At 37.3% G+C, this 21,212-nt stretch overlaps 2 protein-coding genes across 5 annotated transcripts; one reads left to right on the plus strand and one right to left on the minus strand.

Annotated features, from left to right (window-relative positions):
• Positions 1 to 720: 720 nt before the first annotated feature.
• On the minus strand, positions 721 to 17,774 carry LOC117204987 (vesicle-associated membrane protein 2). 3 transcript variants are annotated; one of them, XM_033442979.1, is made up of 6 exons: positions 17,618 to 17,774; positions 12,488 to 12,705; positions 10,836 to 10,915; positions 10,700 to 10,751; positions 9,802 to 9,860; positions 1,892 to 1,979 (listed from the first exon to the last, which is right to left on the minus strand). In XM_033442979.1, coding segments are annotated over exons 1-5 (366 nt in total). In that variant the 5' UTR covers positions 17,620 to 17,774; the 3' UTR covers positions 1,892 to 1,979; positions 9,802 to 9,846. The 3 variants fall into 3 exon arrangements, with proteins under 3 accessions (XP_033298852.1, XP_033298870.1, XP_033298862.1); XM_033442971.1 differs by lacking the exon at positions 1,892 to 1,979 and adding an exon at positions 5,832 to 6,285; XM_033442961.1 differs by lacking the exon at positions 9,802 to 9,860 and having other exon boundaries at positions 721 to 1,979.
• A 593-nt stretch (positions 17,775 to 18,367) lies between these two features.
• Positions 18,368 to 20,476, plus strand: LOC117205005 (synaptobrevin-1-like). 2 transcript variants are annotated; one of them, XM_033443028.1, is made up of 3 exons: positions 18,368 to 18,523; positions 19,645 to 19,964; positions 20,040 to 20,476. In XM_033443028.1, the coding sequence occupies exons 2-3, from the start codon at positions 19,649 to 19,651 to the stop codon at positions 20,081 to 20,083; spliced, it is 360 nt and encodes a 119-aa protein (XP_033298919.1). In that variant the 5' UTR covers positions 18,368 to 18,523; positions 19,645 to 19,648; the 3' UTR covers positions 20,084 to 20,476. The 2 variants fall into 2 exon arrangements, with proteins under 2 accessions (XP_033298919.1, XP_033298910.1); XM_033443019.1 differs by lacking the exon at positions 18,368 to 18,523 and adding an exon at positions 19,117 to 19,276.
• The last annotated feature ends 736 nt before the right edge of the window (positions 20,477 to 21,212 follow it).

A 21,212-nucleotide genomic window follows, 5' to 3' on the forward strand; every position in this document is an offset into this window, starting at 1 on the left:
GTAAAGAAAAAAAAAACTGTACCATTGAATACTATAATTAAGAGGATTCCGATATCATACTGGTTGTCGCTAAACAGAGTGAGCATTCCCTTAGGTGCGATTTCACACATAAAAATAATAGAAAATCTTTATCAAATCCCTATCCACAAATGCTCCCTCTTTCGACAGTAGCTGATACATTCGACAGCTTTCGTTTCTGATATAATAAATTATATAATTATAATATGAATTACAAGCAATTGTTGATAATTCGATTAGTCATCTTTAAAAAATCGGCAAATATCTTCATTAATACGATTTATAACGAAGTATGGATCATTTCGAAAAAGGGGACATTTATGGGCCAAATTTTCTTTCGATCATTTTCGTTCCATCTTCCAGTCGCGCGTCGACTCATAAAAAGTAGCGTACTCAATATAAAGTCTAAAAATCATAAGACAATGAAATCTCTGGTTAATAAAGAGCTGGTTGTAAATAGGGACTAAAGATGAATTACCCGAATCCGTGAAAACAGGATCCACAAAGAAGAATCGTTCAAACGAATCAACGTGGAAATCATCCTTCTTAATGCATTCATTAATTTCCATTCAGAACAACAATTGCTAATCTTCATTTATGAACAGTGCCAAGTAAAGAATAATAAAACGTCAGGCTAACAGTCTCTCTCACTTTCTCTCTGCTTCTCTGTCGGTTTCTTTCTTGTCATTCTTTTTTCGTCGCAATATCTACTACGTATTTATAAGTCACATTACTTATATGTATATGTATATATATATACACATATATATATATACACATATATATGTATAGTTCAATCTTACATCGATAATTCGTAATAATTTATGTACATATACACGTATATACGTAGATACACATGTTCGTCCACCGACACGTGAACATTGTCCTCCCCCGTATTTTGTTCATTCGTTTCCCCTCTTACTAACTCTTCGGCTAGGATTACCATTACGCGAATCGAGTTAAATCTTCCAGTTTGTCGAGGTCGACGACGATATACAGAAAAATCTATACCTAGACAGATTGCTATCTTTTCTTCACGAAATAAACGTTCTGGAGGGTCGATCAACTTCCCTACCGGCTCTCTAAGTGCTCACCACCGAGCAGGAAGTATATAGTAACAGACGGAGACTGTACCTACAAGCTATTATGGAACTCGCGATTTTATTTTTCATTCTTCAGCAGCGTACTTTTTAACACATTAACTGCACAAAGGAACTAACAGTATGCGCCACGCGTCTCTATCTTGTGATTCTTTTACGGGCTTTACGGTTGGATTGTACTCACTGCGATCGATAAATACGACAGAAAGGATAAATGGCGGCGCTTGCTTGATCGAAACAGAGAACACCTTTAGCAAAATCGATTATTGTATTGGTTTTGTTCATGTTCGTGGATTGCATCGCGGCAGTTAACGCGTTAGCTGTTCGTTCCTCGATCAAACGTTTATTTCACCGACTCTTGTGAAGATTCGATTCTTCTTCTATCTCGTTGAAGAGGTCGAAAAGAAACCTGTGCTGATTGTGGGATCTGAATTTTGGATACGGTTCAACGTGGTCACGCGTCTAACGATCGGGTTTCTCGATTGGAACCTCCTTTCTTTTTTCTTCTCTTCTCTTTATGTTCTGTTTCTTTTTAAAATGCTCTTTCACTTGGTTTCTCAAGCCAATAGATTTCACGTTGCCCGCTTAAGGTTAACTCGGAAAATTCTTATTGCGATACGGTACGGTACGGAGAAGTGTATATTTTTCTATCTCTTTTTTACATCACGCTGTGAATGCCGTTCAAGTTGCCAACTAACGCTGCACCAGCGGTTTGTGATCCGCTTGCACCGCCTGCTCCGCCGGCTACACCTCCTGGTGCAGCGGCTGGTCCGCCAGCGGCGACAACTTGGCCCGGAATCTGATTTGGTGGTGGGTAGGCAAAGGCTGGAGGCGGTGGTGTCGATTCTGGCATGAATTTCGCTGCAAAAACGGAATCGCACGAATTATTTCCGATCAATACGTTATCGTCGAATAAACAGAAATTGAGAAATTAGTAGAGAGATGGAAGGACGTCATTTTTCGATCTATATATCGATTTTGTATATCTTTTTAAAGATTAGGGAAAAACGAAATTAGTAAAAAGACGAGCGCAAGTAGGAAATTCAATGTAACGAGTATTGTTTACTTTGGTCTTTCTTATTGTTAGATTAACACGATACGACGTGAGAAGCTTCTCGCTTTGGTTTTTAAAGTTAGGCCAACAAGCACTTTGCTTTAGAACCTTCAATAAGGGAAACTTAATAAGATATTAGATGGTAATGATGTGCATTTATGTTCGAATAATTGCACGGAAATTTAGGAGGAAGGGGGTTATGTATCTGTCTGTTTATTGGCGATTGACGAATGTAATAAATGTATGTTGAACACAGGCAAGGGTTGATTGATCTTAATTGCGACTTGTAATTTTGTAGATCGCTTCAATCACAATGATAAACGCGATTTTCTCGGAACACCGATATACATTTACAACTGAAACACATTAAATTGATTAGATGACAATTGTTTTTGGTAAAAAGAAGTATACGAGAATAGAAAAGAAAATGAATAAGGAAAGTATATTCAGAGTTCTTACCTCCTATTGGAGTTAAATAGGTATTAGATTCTAAATGGTTCCTTTTCTCCGTGGTTAACGGTGAGATATTTTTCTAGGTTGACAACTTCAATCGATTAACGTCGACTTTTTCTGGCCACGACCGTGATCGAAATTCGGAACCTCGTATTTCTCGTTATTAGAAGAACAGTGTCTTCGAGGTGGAATTTCGTCGAACGTGAAAGGAAAGGAAAATAGAAAATGATAAAAAGGCATCCCTAACACGATCGTACCCAAAACAGAGTCGCATAGGAAGTTTCCACTTCTTTTTCTTTCCGTTTGCTCTCTACAGCTGTCTGTTTTTTTTTCTGACCACGCACTGTAATTTTTATTCGATACTGTACAATGTTGAAAGCAACATAATCATGATCATAATCGTCGTTAATAATTAACACGCACACGGTCAAGGTATCGCATGACGTACAGTTATGCGTTTTATATTTCTTTCTTTCTTTCCTTTTTCAAACACAATCTAACCATATTTAAACGCTATGATTTCGGATTCGAATAAGAATCCTATCTGAAACTCCTTCTCCCCCAACGATCGATAATGCTTGCTATTCCGCGTTTAACAACTTCTGGTCCCCTTCTTCGCGTAGTTTCAACGAATCATTAGAATCTTGTCAGAAAGAAGGAGAAGAAACAATTGCTTCCACTGACAGAGGACAGAATTTGGAAGAAGTCCGATTTCGTAGCTGATTATTCCATCATTCTATTTTCTTTTTCTCCAAATGAATGAATTTTTTTTTAGAAGTAAAACGGATATACGCGGAGGAAGGGACTCGATGGACTCTAAATGCCAAAATTGGAATGGTTCGTTCGTTCGATGGATGAACACGGATGAACACAAGAGTAAACGAGTGAAATGAAAAGGAAACCATCGACGACTTCCTCGAGCTGCCTGAGAAGTCATGCCGTTGAATGCGCTTCCTTTCATCGGATTCTTTCTTTCGTATATAGTGGTTGACTTGATAGTGGTAAACTTTGAGGATATCGTTTCCTCTGTGGAACCGTGTACGAAGTGCCGACGAAGACCGATGACACATTTCAGTCAAAATCATCTCTATACACAAAAATGTTTCTCTAAAAATGTCGAAAGCTTGTAATCCACGAGTGTAGCTGTTTCGAGTTGAAAAGGGGTATAAATTCAAACTTGTTACAAGTATTTTAAATGATCCTAGAAATGCACTTCTGTACGTTGTAAGTAGTCGTACACTAAGCACGTAAGTACGTAAGCAGTCGAGTAGAAATTCTGCAAACGAAGTGCACAAGTATGCTGCAATATAATAAAAACGTCTTCTGTAGCAACAGCTTTTAAACTTTTTCAACTTTCTGTGCATAGAGTAGACTTCGTAACATTGTCTTGGATCATCGACGACACTCCATACCGTGTATCTTTTCCATTTTGTTTCGTTTCTTCGAAATGGCCAATGGATTCCACGGTGGTCACGTTGCACGGTTTTTATCTTGTTAAACATTATCCTGCACTATTATTATTGTTATTGTTGTTATTATTATCATAATTATTATTATCATTATTATTAGTATTATTATTAGTATTTATTATTATTTATTATTATTATTGTTATTGTTATTATTGTTATTATTATTATTATTATTATTATTAATATTAACATGTATACATAACATTTGAAGATAATTCTTCAAGCCTTAAAACGAACCTACATAGGTGCCTCGAGCAAGTCGATGCGTCTCTCTCTTTTCTCGCTCATAGCATTATTTTATTTTATATTTTCTTGTATTTATTTCCTTCTTTTATTTCTTTCCCGCTCTTTATTTTTGTTCTTTAATCTTGTCCGCCTTCTCGTTTCGTCGCACAGGTTGCTCGAAAACATTTCGTTGCCATCTTCGACGAAGGCAGGCTTCTTCTACTTATTTAATTCTCCGATTAGATGGAAGGATAACGGACGCGAAAGAACAAAGAATGCACGTGACTCTCTTTCTTTCTCTCGATCTCCCTTTCGCTCTGTTTTTTTACTCTCTCGCTCTCACGCTCACTATCTTGCATAGTTTCTCACCGTGGTATCATATATCTTTCTTTCTTCTCTTTTTTTCGAGTCGTTTATTTAATTATTAGCAGTTGGTCATAATCGAACGAACATGAAGGAGAAATGATATTATTTACAATACGAGATGTACATATATGTTACAAGCAGAGCGTACGATCCACGCGTGATATGGCCGATCTTTCCACTTTTAATTGATATTCAGAAGCGTAAAAGTCCTACCGATATTCGTCATTTTCCCTTGTGCTTAATCCTAATTCATACATTTTATCGTGAAACGTCTTTTAAAAATGAATGAAACGATCGGAAAGGAAACGCAGCGAGATCTCGACAATGAGAAGCGTTTGGCAATAAAGATTACATGATCGTAAAGATTGGAAGGGATGGACAAGAATCTTCGAACAACGGATGATTTCGTTCTATCGTTGTACAAGCCCGAGTCTCGAAGCAGAATCACAAAATGGTTTGGAACGATGGAAGATCCGCGTTCTCTCGATTTCTCTCCTGGATCGTACGCTCTTCCTCGTAACTCGCCATACATGTTTTATTTATAAAGTAAACGTCGATATACATTTATACACACATTTATTTATTTATATTCGGCACTTCTTTACGGAAGGAAGGGGGACACAATGAAAATTCCCTACGACACGCTGCCTTCGTCGAAAAGATCCTGCTAGTTTTTACGGACACCCTGTATCGCGATAATTCCTCATCTTCTCTCTAACTCCCTTCTTCTCTTTGTACACACTGGCCATTAATTATTCTCTTTCCTTTATTCATTTATTTAGCGCGGATTAGCTCACAAGGATGGACGAAGGAAGGCAAGAATCGATCAATTATTAGATCAGTTATTACATCCTCTTCTTCTCTATTCCGTACGATCACCGTTTTTCCGTTTTGCTATCGGTCGATGTAACGGTTACAATGCTTAGACGAACGATCCACGAAAGTTTCTAATTGTAAACCATTCGCTCTTTTTATCCTGCGTCTCCTCCTTTCGCGGCCGGCCTTCGTCCATTTGTGAAACGTTGACAAAACGAATTTGATCGAGTCCACTGTCGTGTTCGAATCGAAAGCATCGTTTTGGATCTCGAACATGATGGCGGAATTGCAAACGGAACCGCAATCGTTTAGATCTCTTCTTCTTCGATCTTCTCTTCCTCGATATAACATATCCTTTACATTTCAATTTATTCTTCGCTTCTTTCTTTTTTTCTGATTTTATTTTTTGAGTTTTGCCGAACTTGGAAGATCGAAGAACCTCTATCAATAATCGATACTCTCATCGATCACCCGTTATTACCACTGTTCCTCCACTTCTTTAGGTTACTTCGATCTTATCGTACAATGCTTCCTTATTGTTGCTTTCCTATTGTTGCTGTTACTTGTTGCTCATCGATCGTGTGTATCCTTTTCCATCCTTTTTTTCTTTCATTGTAACGCAGTCTCAAACTCGTCTCACACGTTCAAATTCCCCGCCGTTTGTTCACTCGTCTTCCTTTCGCTGTTGGTTGCTTTTGTTTTCTGTTTTTTTTGCTGTTGTTGTTGTTGCCTTAATTTTACTCACGTGTACAGTTTTGCGAGTCGCTGCCGCCGATGGCGCTCGCTGAAAAGAACAACAGGCGATTGTTTTTTTTCCTTGTCCGTTTCCAAGCGACCGCTTTGTTTTGCAACATCTTTCATCTTGCCGGACGTTTCAGTCACATCGCTTGGTTTCGTTTCGATCTTTTAGTTTTTTCTTTTTTTTTTTTTTTGGTATTCTTCGCATGCAGAATGCCAGTCTACGACCATCATGGACAAAGATAGCTTTTCTCGATAGAGATCGGACAAAATGGAAGAAATAAATGAAACCTGAGTCACACACAAGCCAAAGTAATCAACTTCATCGGGGGTTAATCGATTGAATTTTGGAAAATTGAACGTTACTCTGATATATTCTATGCAAAAGTAGGGAATTTTTGAAAAATTATCAGTCGATCAGTTTGGTTTCTGAGTGCCACGTTTATTCTAAAGAAAGTAGGAAGCTCTAGTGGCTATAACATGCCAGAAAAACAACTGACTCCAAGCAAACAATTAATAGCGTACTAATTAATGGCGAACTTTTTCTTTTGAAACGATACGGCGCGAAGTATGTAGGTAGAGACGCTTTTAATCGGACGATCTAATCGCTCAGAGGCGCAAGAAATCAGTAGTTATTTCCGTTCTATTGTAACATGAAATTTACACCTTTGTCCACGATGATACACACATCTAATAGCCTACTCCTTAAATGCATATTCAGACATAGAAATATAAATTTATATAATATAATATTTCATAAGCAAATCGCATGCAATTTACGATCACATTTAACATCCAGTATTGCTTGGAAATTCGTGTCTATACACTGATCGTTCGATGTAAAGACCGAACACCATTATCGCGTTTTTCTTCTTGCACGTTATCGTTGTGACTTTTATTTTGATATCGTTTGATATCGTTCCATATTTTTTTTTTCCTCGTGAAAACGTTTCTCGTTATAACGATCATTGTAATTTACTGGAAGCTCCGATAAAAGCGTTCCATCGAACTTTTTCTCCTCGTAATGTAGCACATAGTATAGTAGATAACCAGAGGAAGCCATGCATCTCTAAGTTTCCCGATCGGGCGAAAAACTATGTGTCTATTGAAGGTAAAACATAAAAAATACATGCCCCATAATCGTTTACAAGCATCGAGAAACATGCAAACAGCATGAAGATCGTCCCAGAAATATTTCGTTTCGTTGAAAGAAATATTCGCATTCGAGATATTTTTACATTCATATAATTATCATATATATTGTTATGTAAATGTATATACCGGAACGGTGTTGGAGTTCGTGGAAATAAACAGGATGGATACGTGGCCAAATAAATAAATAAATAAATAAAGAAAGTATTATAGAATCTCATGCTGAATCGAATATGCAAAATGTTTGGATTTATAAGCTGCGCGCAGAAATTGATCGAATTCTTAAAAAGATTCTATTTACGGTGATCTATGGAATATTATTTATTTCTATCTTGAAAAGAAAGAAAAAGGAAAAATATAGATTATGAAATTGAGAGATATTTTCACTTCTGCGCGTAGGAAGATATTCAATAAGATATTAAACTTAGAACCAGTATGCCGGAAGAAGAGAAAAATTCTTGTCTCCTTGTACGATGTCGAAGTAGAAGAAGAAGAAGAAGAGAAAGATATTGAAAAAGAGAATTGGTATCGATAAAGTGCATCAGTAAAATTTGTAGCTTACCGTACCGAAGAGAAGAGAGGGAGTGAAATAAAAGCTTTTATAGAAGTCTCTTTCGATTTTGTTGTTACTGTTGTTGTTGATGTTGTTCTTATTTGTTGTTCATAGGAGCAATATATATATATATAGTACTTGTTGTTGTTGTTAATTGTCAATGTTGTCAATTTGTCGTTGTGGTGTTGTCCTTTCGTGTGTTTTCATTTCTCGGTGGTATTCAAGGGTTATCGCTCGTTTTTATCTCCGTTCACTGCACGCGACACGCACATTATCGTTTAATTTTCGTTTTCCCTGCTCTTTTTTCCACGCGACTACATGGCTACACGAGTCTCGTCGCACTTTTGTTCGTTTGCATATGTATCTCGTTTTTTACTCGACCACCAAAAAATTGAAAATCACTGGCTGGGACTAACTTCGGAAGAAAGACAGGGGATAATGCCACCAAAATGTACAGACAGACACATAACAGTAATTACGAGGCACGGGTCTGGGTGAATGGTTGCGTAGCTTTCAAAACGTTTTTCTGTTCGCGGTTTCAAGCTGATTGTCTTGCTGTGGAACGTCTTGAAAAAATTCAAAAAATCACCGCGTTCCTCTTCGAAAATACGCCTTGACCCCGTTAACGACACCTTTTAAGTTTTTACTCTCTCTTAACTTCCTTTTTTTTCTTTTTTTTTTCCAATAACACGAGGTCCTGTCGCGACAGAGTCATAGAAACGAAACCGCGGAGGCTTTGATCTTAGTGGCAACGTATAGAGCCATAGAGTTTAAATGCATCGATAAAAGACGCGTACTTACAACATGTTACTTAACCTTTCAGATACTTTGGAAGTTTCTTTGTTTGACCAACAACTTTAACATCGATTATTCTCGCAACTTAAATTCTTTCTCAAAGCCTCCAACGTTCGTGTTTGTGGCATCGCTGCCCTGGATCGTGTTGCATTGGAAGAGACACATCAGGATTGGTTGACGATTAGAGATTCTCGTCGAGAATTCATGAAACACCGTTCCTCGGTTTCCTTCTCGTTTCTGATGGTAGCGAACGTGCGTGATCTGTGATTCTTAATTGGAGCAGAGCACAGCGAAATCAGTGGTTCATGAATATACAACGAGCCTCGAAGGACGGTGGCGGTTCTTAGGGGAAATACAGATAGTGACAGATACACCAGCAAGTACCTATTACAGGCAGACAATATGTATATAACACCGATGATTAAGCGTCAATTTCATAAGCATCTCTCGCCATGTCTTTTGTTGGATCGCTTAACGACGTCGTTAACGTGATTTTTTTAGCATTTATGGTTCACGAAATTTAATGATGGAGAAATAAATAGAACGCGCGTAATGTCATACGGTTGAAGCAGCTAAAACAACCATATACCAAAAACATATAAAATATCCAAAGTACTCGTTATAATATTTGATAGGTAAAATTTACATTTTTGATTGTTTTCGTAAAATTATGGATTAATGCACAAATACATGCAGTTTAGTGATTTTACTCAGAGTGAAAATTTTGCTACTGAAACGATAATATCGCTGTCATTTCCACCGTTAAGGTTCCAACAAGAAAGATTCTTATGAAATTGCGAACATTCGCAGGAGAACATATGTACGCATGTTGAAGAAATTTCAGGACACGGGATATGGCTTTTGGGTGAGATAGAACAACGAGGACGGGCATATACATATCCGTATACAGGTATTTCGTACACACGTCCTACGTGAACAGATAAGGATAAAAATAGGAAAAAAATAGAAACAGATAAACAGAGAAAGAGAGATAGAGAGACAGAGAGAGAGAGACAGAGATATAACAATAATACGCAATGTCGCAGTTTTGTTGCTGTCTACCTTCAGACCCACTCACACACAAATCTTTTCCACCAACCAGCGCGTCTACATGAAGTTCGCTAGATGAAAAAGAAAAACACATAGAATTCACACGTTAGATTAGTAGCATATTAGCGCGTGATCCTTCTCGATCTTCTACGAACAGTTTCCTTCCGCGAGTTCGAGGGATCATTCCCTCGAAAGAGAGGAATAAAATCATTTCAATAATGGCGATCACGTCGAACGAGACTGTTCGATCAATCGCGAGGACTAATTGATATATATCGTTTAAATAGAAGTCTATTTGGCTTTTTTCTTAATACCGTCATAATAATTTTCTTCGGTCTTTTTCAATTTACCAGAAACAATGATCGATAAGTTACGATATAAGCGAAGCACGGTGACACTTCTGTCGACAAGATTTTATCAGCTCGAGGAATTCCTAAGGGATGCTTGAAGGAATTCCCCGATCAACCGTGTAAGTTTATTGGTGACACTTCACTCAAAGGATATCATCGTCCCTTTGCGTCGTGCACAATATGATCTCGGTGACGGAGACCTCTTTTCAACACGAAAATGTAGACGCAAAGACATTAACCAGAAACGACCGATTCGGTTCTTCTTTAGACTATTATTAAATTCTTAAATTTAGCGAGACTTGTATCGTTTACGTTATCAGGGAAATTCTGCCAGTGTAATAATATAGCACGATACGATAATATACTAGCGATATTCTGATATTCTGATATTAATGGTATTAATAATATTTTAGATGATCGAGTATCGTTTTTAATTAACGCCGACCCGGTCGTTTTAAATCTTGGCGAGATACATCGATCGTATGACACAGAACATTTAGACAGTTACAATGGCAGTGTCATTAGCTTTAATAAGTGCATCTATGAATCTAATTACTTACCAACTATGATGGCCAATATGATTAGTGCGATGACGCCCATGATGATCATCATCTATAAGCAGGAAAGCAGGACGGGAGTAAAGAATTAAATTCAACGAATATTTCGATAAGATCATTAAATAGAAGGGTCTATTACCTTCAAATTTTGTAGCCAAAACTTCCTCTTCAATTTTCCTGCTTGTTGTTCAAATTGCGACGCTCCTTGCTGAAGCGCGTCTAAAAAAGGACACATTTTTTTTTAGAACAGAATTACACGTTTCATGAACTTTCAAGAAGTTTTGGCTATTTCTATGGCATTCGATTTTAAGAGTCCGTAGAATCTTGTAAACGGCGTTGGGACGAAGTTGTTCGGGCTTGAAATACTACGACGTGAAACTTTTATTAATTATTATTAAAAATGACTAAAATGAGGGAGGTCGTGCCATTGGTCGTGCCATATGCTTTCATCTTACGATACTTTGTTCTAACGTCTCATGTGATTACTCTGCCTGCCTTTTTAATGAGTCCTCGATCGGCGTCTAAATCAGTTCGAAAAATTGCTCGATACATTATGCAAAATATGGTAACGAGCGTATAATTTACTTGTGAATTCAATTAACTGTATTATAAAAAGTTTCATTCCTATTTTTTTTATAACATAGAATTTAAAAATACGTTCTCTTAATATAAAATACTTTAAAGTGTAGGGTTTAAAAATACGAAGTCTTCCGCTACACTAAATATTTTCCTTAAAAGAATTAAGAAAGTATTTGAAACGTCCAACGAATTTCTAAATAATTCTTCGATTTTCTAACATGTTTGAACTGTTTGAAAAATTAGATACACGAGACCGGTGAAAAATCCGGATAACGATCAAACTGAATGCAGGGAGAAAGATCGAGGATGGTAGTCCCGTAACATGCCATCGATTCCAGAGCGTCACAGTAATCGATATCAGCGTGTAGAGAGACGCGCAGGGTCGAACTACTTTAATGCCGTGCGAGAATGAATGGAGAGAATATCCTTGGAGCAAACGTAGCGAACAACTCGTCCTTCGGCTTAATCCGCCGCTTTGTGCGCTCGTAATCGCGCTGTGTGTATTTCCATTTCCCCCCATTTAACCATTATGGCATTCTTCCTGTGAAAACTTTCGTTGGATATCACGACGATGCACGTACAAAACACCAGACACAGAGGACATCACGTGTCTTTCGTTTAGTTACCGTCCCTCGTTTTTCTCTTTTATGACTCGTCGGCACTCGATATTTAAACTTTTAAATTTCATACGAACACATAGTTGCTGCTTGTTTTTTTAAAGCGGAACTCCATTTATGTCAACCTATCAGGGGATAAATACTTTATGTAATAAGACTGAATGATTCTCTATAATTAGATTTCAGATTTCTATATATTTATTAATTTGCATATAGAAGAATGCATAGAACGCGTGTAATAGACAAAAAGTAAGGCGCTTCTTACTATGTTCAATAGGTAAAATAATTTTTTATTTAAATCTTATTTCTTTAATTGTATTCATAGAAATATTTTTTGTATTTGTATTTGTAATTTGTATATAAATCAGTAGTCTGTCTGTAATTCTTTGTCACGTAATAAGAATCTTTTTTCAAAGAATTAGATTCGATTAAGCATTAGCTTGACATTTCCTTTCAATACATGGAATTCCATTGCACTCCTTGTTATTATGTTGTTATTATTAAGACATAAGTTCGAAGCATTTCAGAAAGTTTGTCAGGGAATATCTTACAAATATAAAGCAGAAATAAAGGAAAGATAAAGTTCAGATCTTACCTGCTCGATCATCGAGCTCAGAGAGCTTTTGATCACGTTCCAACACTTTTTCAACATTCGTTTTCATGATGTCAACTACCTCATCTACCTGCGCCTGCGTCGCCTGCAGTCGTTTCTGCGAGGCGATCTGCTGAGGCGTCCTGGGACCTCCGACGATTCCATCAGAACCTGCACCTGCACCCGCAGCAGCATCAGGTGCTAGACCGCCTTCGGTGGCCCTGCAATCATCACCAATGTTCCTCGTTTATCATGTTTCTCCGACTAGCCACATAATTTTCATCGTTCTTACTATCTATTCGATCTAAGATATCTATAAATTTAACGTTTCATCATCTGCTATCTATTCGATCTAAAATATCTATAAATTTTCTCCGTTTATCATTTTTCTCTCGCTATCCAGGTAATTTCCATCACTTACTATTCGATTTAAAGTAGCCATATAAATTTTCCATATTCCCTGCTTTTCTCACTATCCAAATAACGTTCGTACGTTTATGATCTATTCGCGATCCAAAGTATCTATTAAATTTTATATATTCGATTCAAAAATTTCCTATTAGCTTTCCCTGGTCGAATTCCTTCGAGGAAAAAATATTTAAAATATTCTCGATGAATGGAAATTTCAGTCTCATTATCGTTGGTGGGTTAAACCTCCGGGAGAGGAAATTGAACGACAGATAGAGGAAGTAATGCACGCGTTGGAAGATTAAGGGCGAGTAGAAATCTTAAAGTGTCTAGACTGTTCTTTGCGAGATAAGCGCTCGTCAAGAGAGGATCCAGTCTTAAAAACAACTAATCTGATACTTCTTTTATTTTCTTCGTTTGCCTTCTTTGCCACGGCTTGTTATCAAATTTGCGTCATTGTTCCAAGAAGAATCAGATGGTGACCTACTCGTGCATTGAATTTCTCGTGAAAACATCGTCGAAGAGAAGGCTTTGTAATAAAATATTCTTTCACGTTGACATAATGATCTTTCTATTCTTCGTTTGGTTCGGTCGGCTCAAAATTCGTCGATCAATATCAAATTTATATCGTCACTTGTATATTTCGTTTCTTTTAAATCTGGCTATGGATACGTTGTATCGATTAAAACGTGTTGCATTTACGTGTTGAATATAACGTTTATAGTGTTTCTCAGAATCTGTTCGTAGATATTACGACTCGATTCTCTATATTATGGTAGATACTGCGATATTCCCATCGAACCGAGGGCGGTGGCAAATACGAAAGGCCAAAGTTCGTGACACATTCGTGAAAGCTGCACGTTCGTCGTATAGCTGCTTTTGTCTGCTTATGATATCATCTCGTTCTGTTATCATCGCTTTCTAAGAACGCGATACAGTATATTAAATATTCTTCAGAGAAAAAGAAATGACTCGAGACACGTAGACGCAAATACGAGGATTCCCCTTCGAATTCTAAACGAATTCTATAATTAACTCTAATAAAAGATCTCATTGCGTTTCTCTCATTATGCGAGATAACAAATTTGATTTAACACGATTCACGTATTTTACTTTCATTCTACTAAAAATGCAAGGATCATGACCACGTGAAAAGGAAAAGCTAATACGAACTCTTATGATATTTGTATTGACGTGAGCAAACGTATCTCGTAAGGATTGATCTTTCAGACAGGGCAAGACCATTCCAAACACAACGAGGATGTTTAATTATCATGACAGGTTCGCGTTGGCGTTTCGTCGGCTTTATGCTTCAACATCGTGGAAAAATTTCACAGCGTTTCGTTGAATTACTGTCCACGTTTCGATTTCAATTATAACGATTTATTCCGATATCCAAGAGCTACATTCATGATTTGTTTCCGAACATACATACATCCTATCTACATTTTCTTCTATATTAGTTTGACTAATTAAGAAGTCACCCACGCAAATAGCTTCCTCTTTCATATACGATATCCGATACACACGCATCAAAACGATACTACTTCTAAAGAAATATCTTTCATAATTGGAAATTTCATTCGTTCTCTTCATTTCTGATTTTTATCAATCAGAGAAATTCCGATAAAGATATTTGGCAATTGAAAATTTTATTCATTCTCGTTATCAGTGAGTTTTGCCAGCTAAAGAAACGAGACTTTCAATGGCAATACGTATAACCATTTCGTGTGCGAACTACGTATGTTCCGATTTGGAGCGCGTGCTCGAGATGGTGAATCAGGGTTTCCGGACATGTCGAGTACCGATGGCAGATTAAAAAGCGGTCGAAGAGGTTGCGAATTTTATTTTTGGTAGCCTATCGAACGACGGAGTAGCAACGGCCGATCGATTCACCGATTCAGTCGAGTACCACTCTAGGAATAGATGAATGTAATTCAGAATAGACTCGATGTTAATCTACGTCCACAAGTCATGAATAAATCTTGAATCGTGTTCGTTGGCAGCAATGAACGCTGATTTTGCGGGCAGTAAACTGATTCTTACGTGTTTGTTACGTATTTATAAATTGCAAAAATATATGAAAAGATCCAGAATAAAGTACTCGTTGTAATATTTAGTAGGTAAAACAAATTTCTATTTCAGTTGCGTTTATAAAAATATGAAATTGCACGGACATTCACAGTCTACTCATTAGCGAACAACAAACGTTCGCTCAGGAAGCGGTACATCAAAGGATCAGTTTGTGTTCGCGAGCTGTAGTCTGAATACGATGTTTATTCACAATCATTAAGGCAACTCGCGATCTAATTAACGCGGATGCGACATAAGAGAAACAAAACCATTAACGAGGTCCCATAATGAAGAATGCGAATTATTCCCCATGAAAAATTTTTACGTCGAAATAGAGGAGCTTTTTTGTTACGGGATAGAAAAGGGAAGCGTTCACCTGGTTTAAAGCCTTTATGCGTTCAAGCGGCTTATATAATCGGATTAATATATCGATTGAGGCAGGTACGTCGGTTATCGTCATTATTGAATTATCTTCGAGTCGGCTGCGAAATAGTTATCGTGATTATTATTTTAATCGCTCGATGCACGTTCTCTTCATGAATCACGAAATACTTTATCCGGTCCTCTTCAAAATCAATGTTTGACAAACTTTCGAGCAGTAACCTGTACAAAAGCTGCGCGAAAAGAAACTTTCATCGTTGTTCGAAAGCTTCCCGGTTTTATTTTTTTTTTTTTTTTTAATATTCACATCGATATCCTAATTTTAGAATTATCGAAGAACAGGTGACGTCAACGAAATATAACTGAATACTCTGTGCGCGAGATATTATGACGTGTGTTATCTTTTTTGGAAAAGCAGAGATTACACGAAAGGATAGCTTATTTTTCTGCAACTCTGCGTGCAATTTATATGTTAAACATTTATTCTTTGAAGCTTCACTTAAAAGTTTGTAACTACGTGTAAGTACCATTCTGCGTAGACCTCGTTAATATTAATTAGAAACACTCGAGTGTACTATACTTTGAGATAAAGTTTTAAGATAAAACGCTTAAGACTAAACAGCTTAATGTTAACGAGTGCATAAAGAAAACAAAAAAGAGCAACAGAGAAGTATTTCAAAGAAGTGAATGGAAATATTTTCTATAAATAAAATGGTAGTCTTTTTCTTAACGAAATACAGATGAAAGTGAGTTATGATTATTATTTTGGTCAATTTTATATATGTTCCGTTTATGTGTAAGTTCGTAGTTTGTGTAAAGTCTGCGACTGAAAGTAACCGCGAAGCCTAAAGGTGAGCGGAAATAAAGAATATATATTGTGCGTATAGAAATAGAGATGATAAGGTTAATTTATTATCTGTTGTTCAGAAGACACGTTTCATCTAAACCTGTTGTTCGAGCCATATTCCACATCTCGTCTGACTCTGTTTGAGACGATCTACTTTCATTCAGACACCTGATACGCGCCGGAAAACGGGCGTTTCTGTTTCGTCAAAGTCGTAGAACATTGCTGCAAATGTGCTCGCCATTGATTATCTAAATATAGAAACTACGAATAGAGCGTACAGTCCGTTGTGTTTCACGATTGATTGCCACCAGTACGTTTGTGTCTCTAATGAAATTTCGCGATTTTGCCAGTCGAAACATATGTGGTATCGATCGATGTCAGGAAACGGTTTACAAAATATCATGGTGCTACGAAATTATCACGAGGAAGAATATCAAGAAGCTAACGATAACAACTTAAATTTTATACGATTATTTAGAGATAATTTGCAAAGTAGAAATTGAGAGAAAAATGTAACTAAATCGCGAATCGTGAAAAAGATGATGGCAGATAAGGATGATGGCAGTAAAGTCATAAGCTGTTTCTGTCCCTCTCTGAAGCTTATAGACTTCGATCGTAAAGACGAGAGGCACGAGATCGAGTTCCAGAATTCAATGACCGCAATTCCACTATTCAAAAGAAATCGCCCCTATGGTCCGCTTTAAGCTTTGCTGCACTTTATTGGAAATTCTGGTGTGTGCTGCGAACAGGCCGTGCAGGGGAATCGATTGGCGACACAGGTCTAGGAAATTGCGTCTTAAAATCCGTCTTATAACAATCGAATTTCACACAGTGACAGTTTCTACTCTGTAAAGAAACGTTTGCCCAGGTTCAATTTTACGTGGGCAAAATTTAATTTTGACACTCGTATATAAAGAACGACTACTATTTCCAACTAACTGAACATTTCAATTTTTCATAAATGCCTCTTGCAAAAAAATAAATAAATTTTCGTACAACAGCCGAGTAATGGAAATGAGCTTGTCTCGAAAACAGGCAATTCATCGATAAAAATTCACTCGTTCATCTACATCGTCGATAAATTCGTGGATTTTTCAACGTGTCCATTCGTGCCTTTTATCAACGTGAAAACCGACGAAGATAGTAAAGAACCAAGAGATTTACATTTCTATACGGCAGTGTCTATCGATTCTATCGCGTGGAATTTATTCGACAGGTCCCGATGGCAATTTCTCGTCATTAGAAATTACACGTCCCCGTCTGTGAAAGCGTTATAGATTCGCGGGGCGCTTCGATATAGACCCGTTCGCAGGGAATCACCAGTGCACACGGGTTCCTTGTTGGCTTTGCTCGAACGCCAATACACTTTTTGACGAGCACACGATCGGTCAAATTTCCTGGAAATCGTGAAGATTTCTACTCACATGTTGTTCGTCAATCGCTGTTGGTTTCCCGAACTAGAGCTATCCGCTGACTTGCCAACACCGTCAGATGACCGCGTACTTTTCACGAGCGACTGTCACCCACTAGACGGCCACGGTATTGATAAAATTTCCTGCGGCACCGCCGCGCCGCCGCTCCACCGTTATCTCGACTACCCTCGAACAGTTCGAATCGTCCCCTTCGTATTTCCAATTTTAACCTTCTCGTAAATTTCTTTCCTATCCGCTAATCATCGAATTGATAAAAAATGTCGTCTAATTAGACGATATACGAGATACATTGCCTGGAACGTTGATATAAAGGAAATTTTCCTGTTGGTGATTAGAAGACGAGAATCGATGTATCGAATAAGGAAGTTCGAGTCGTGGCTTGGAATAGGAAGCAACGCGCATGTACGGATATTTCCAGTCAATAAACGCGAGTCAGCTGCAACCCTCATGCGCAAACACACCCTGAATGTAAATCAGGGACGTTAACGTGGCTTTCGAGAACCCGGACTCCTGTGTCGCGGAAATAGGCCAACGACCGGCACTGTCAATCTATTCCTTTCGCAACTGAGATACTTGTTACCGTTTTTTTGTGGTCGAATAAAACGTGCATACGGTAGAAATGCAAAGGTTCATTGCGAGGCCTTGTTTCAGGAGTTTGAAGATTCGATTTTTGCGTGAAATTGGATAAATTTTTGTTTCGTATGGAAGTACGCTTCCGCGAGGTACGTTCGTACGGTCCTGGTAACGCGATGAGAATACGCGCACGAGCATCCGCAAGATGTTTTATTTATGTCCTCGTTACGATTTCTGTCGCGATGCGAGGGTGCCATCGTGAATTTTGCTTCGCAAAAATGTCGAAAGTACGCGGAGGAAAACGCAAGATGGATCGTTCGTTTGGTAAGTTTTTGAGACGTATATTTTATGAGATTCGAGAAGATTGTATCGATAGCTATAGGAAGATGAAACGATAGTTTACCATTGTTCAATCATTCTAATATATACGCAAGTTGCTGGTATCTGTTATTCATTTTGAAGCTAAATAAGCAGTCCGCTGTGATTTGTATTTAAATATTACAGATGCATTTATAATTATGCATTTTATTCTTTGCAGTTATCTTTTATAGACTTTGCGTTGCAAAAATGAAAATTATATGTTTTCTTGCTTGATTCGTGTCATTTATTAGTAGGTAGGAATATTTGTTGTCGTAGCAGAATTAAAGCATATATCATAAAATCATAAACTTTCAGACTAATACAAAGTAGAGTAGAAAGAAATGTCAAAACTTTCAAATGCTTGTATGATGCACATAATTGCTTTAAGGTGGCAGCACAGGTATGATTTGAATTTGAACTTCGCATCACTGTAATTTTGAAAATCTACTTTGTAGAAAATGTCTGAACCGAATGATCATATCTCGTAGTAGTAACTCGTAAATTAAAAATTAGATTACAAAAGGAATCTAGTCTTCTGTTGCTTATTTCCTAAGAGTGTTCATAATAAATGTGACGTCATGGGCATCGCCATCTTTATCGTATGTCATGTACAGTTGTAAAGTGTATTCGTCATCGAAGCAAAATTTGGTGATCGCTGTCATCATTTTTAAACAATTCACATCTCTATTAAATTTTCTATAAACCCTTCATCTTAAAGTAAGTTTTCGTTACTTTCTCTCCTATTTTAAAATGTAATACAAATCAGTATTTTTAATAAAATCATATCACATAACTGTAAACAGACGTACGTATTTTAGTATATCGTATTATATTATTATTACTTTAGCGATAGTTTTACATTTATATAGTATTTATTAAAAAATTATAACATGTACAAAATTCTAGTTGATGAATTTCGTTCGTACAAATATCTCGCGAATTTCGAGGTTATGGGTGTGTTCAGTAGTTAGTGCATATTATTATAATTTACTAAAAGCCGATATTAAAATTTGCTTTAAACTATCGATCAAAACTGACTTTATGTATGTATTCATATTTATTTCATGTGATTTCTTTGGTTACAGAGATATGGACGGCAGTGGCAATTCCAGAGATGGAGAGGCAGGTGTTCCTCGTAATTCTCAACCACCTTCCACTAAAAAGCTGCAACAAACACAAGCAACCGTGGATGAGGTTGTGGGGATAATGAAAGTAAATGTGGAGAAAGTATTAGAAAGAGATCAAAAGCTATCGGAACTGGAAAATCGTGCTGATGCTTTGCAACAGGGAGCGACCCAATTTGAGCAACAGGCAGGAAAATTAAAAAGAAAATATTGGTGGAAAAATCTTAAAATGATGATCATCATTGGTATCATCTGCGTGATTATTCTTATCATTATCATTGGTGAGTAATATTTATAAACGTAGTAGTAATATTGAATTACAGGTTTAAACAAATATTTTTTAATGTTTACAATAGTTTCAACTGTATCAGGCTCATCTGACAATTCCTCTTCTAACTGATCGCATTGTACCAAATGGGATATAATGCTTTGGGGTTGTTAATTTATATCCAAAAATGAAAGTTATCCCAGCAGAGTAAGGGCTGGGCGCACACAAACTTAGAAATAACATAATCGTTGAAAAGTCACGACTCGTAGTCCTGTTCAAAGGATTTGCGATTAAAGTAGCACAGACAAAAAGAGAAAGATCAAGGGATAAAATACATATATTTTTGAGACTTAAATATATTCAAACGCACAATTTATCATAATAATTACAGTATTAATATGGGTGGCCTTTTGTAAATCTGTAAATGGACAATACATTTCATAATTTTATCTTGTTAGAATGTTTCGATTGTACATTGTACATTTATTAATGATATATAATATATAATATAACGTTTATACTTTTTTTCATCGGTCTTAATATAATTCAGGCTTCCGTTTCGCCTTGCTTCCCTCCAGATATCAACGCCCATCGATCCCACGTGTGATTTCCACGTCGTAGTGTAAGCACACCGATGCCAAATGATAAAAAAAGGTATTCGATCCACCGCCAATGCGACTGTCCGATTTCAAAGCCTATCGCGATTACGTACCTAGAATGTTCGCGCTCATAAATATTCATGTACTAACGTTCTCCTGTGAATACCGTCATGCTTCTCGAAGCCAAAGTGACACGAAGACCATCGAATTCGGTGAAACTCGATTCTCTAGTATCATCCTCTACCGAAGACAAATCCAATTTCTATCTCGTAGAAAGTTCACAAACTTTCCTGCTCTTGCGCTCTGTGTCTCTTCAAATCATATTGCGTACTGTTTTTAAGTGAAACTGATAATTAATCATGTTTACACCTCGCTGAGTTTAATACGTAGGCAACGTATACGTCTGCGCACTTGGTGACTCGCTCGGTTTACAATCCAAGTCAATGTTTTCGATCATTTGACCCGACCGGTCAAAATGTCAGGCGATATGAAATTAGTGCATCGTCGGTGGCCAATTAACGAAAAGACGAAGAGTTCGGTCGAATGGCTCTGCAAGTAATACCAAAACTTTGAAGGGAGAGACAGCACGTCATAAGTCGATGGTCAAGGTCGGATGTCCGTGATCGCGATTGAAGGATTTAACGGTACAAGAGAATAAAATG

This window comes from Bombus bifarius, unplaced genomic scaffold (assembly GCF_011952205.1).
Source record: "Bombus bifarius isolate JDL3187 unplaced genomic scaffold, Bbif_JDL3187 scf7180000007966, whole genome shotgun sequence".
Classification (NCBI taxonomy): domain Eukaryota; kingdom Metazoa; phylum Arthropoda; class Insecta; order Hymenoptera; family Apidae; genus Bombus; species Bombus bifarius.

What these genes read in the sequence shown, in the direction of transcription:
- LOC117204987 (XM_033442961.1), bottom strand. An exon ending in TGAGCTCGATGATCGAGCAG is followed by an intron (nt 10,916 to 12,487) that starts GTAAGATCTGAA and finishes GTCCTTTTTTAG; the next exon opens with ACGCGCTTCAGCAAGGAGCG. An exon ending in TTTGGCTACAAAATTTGAAG is followed by an intron (nt 10,752 to 10,835) that starts GTAATAGACCCT and finishes TCCTGCTTATAG; the next exon opens with ATGATGATCATCATGGGCGT.
- LOC117205005 (XM_033443028.1), top strand. Translation starts at nt 19,649, where the DNA reads ATGGACGGCAGTGGCAATTCCAGAGATGGAGAGGCAGGTGTTCCTCGT. An exon ending in TATTCTTATCATTATCATTG is followed by an intron (nt 19,965 to 20,039) that starts GTGAGTAATATT and finishes TGTTTACAATAG; the next exon opens with TTTCAACTGTATCAGGCTCA.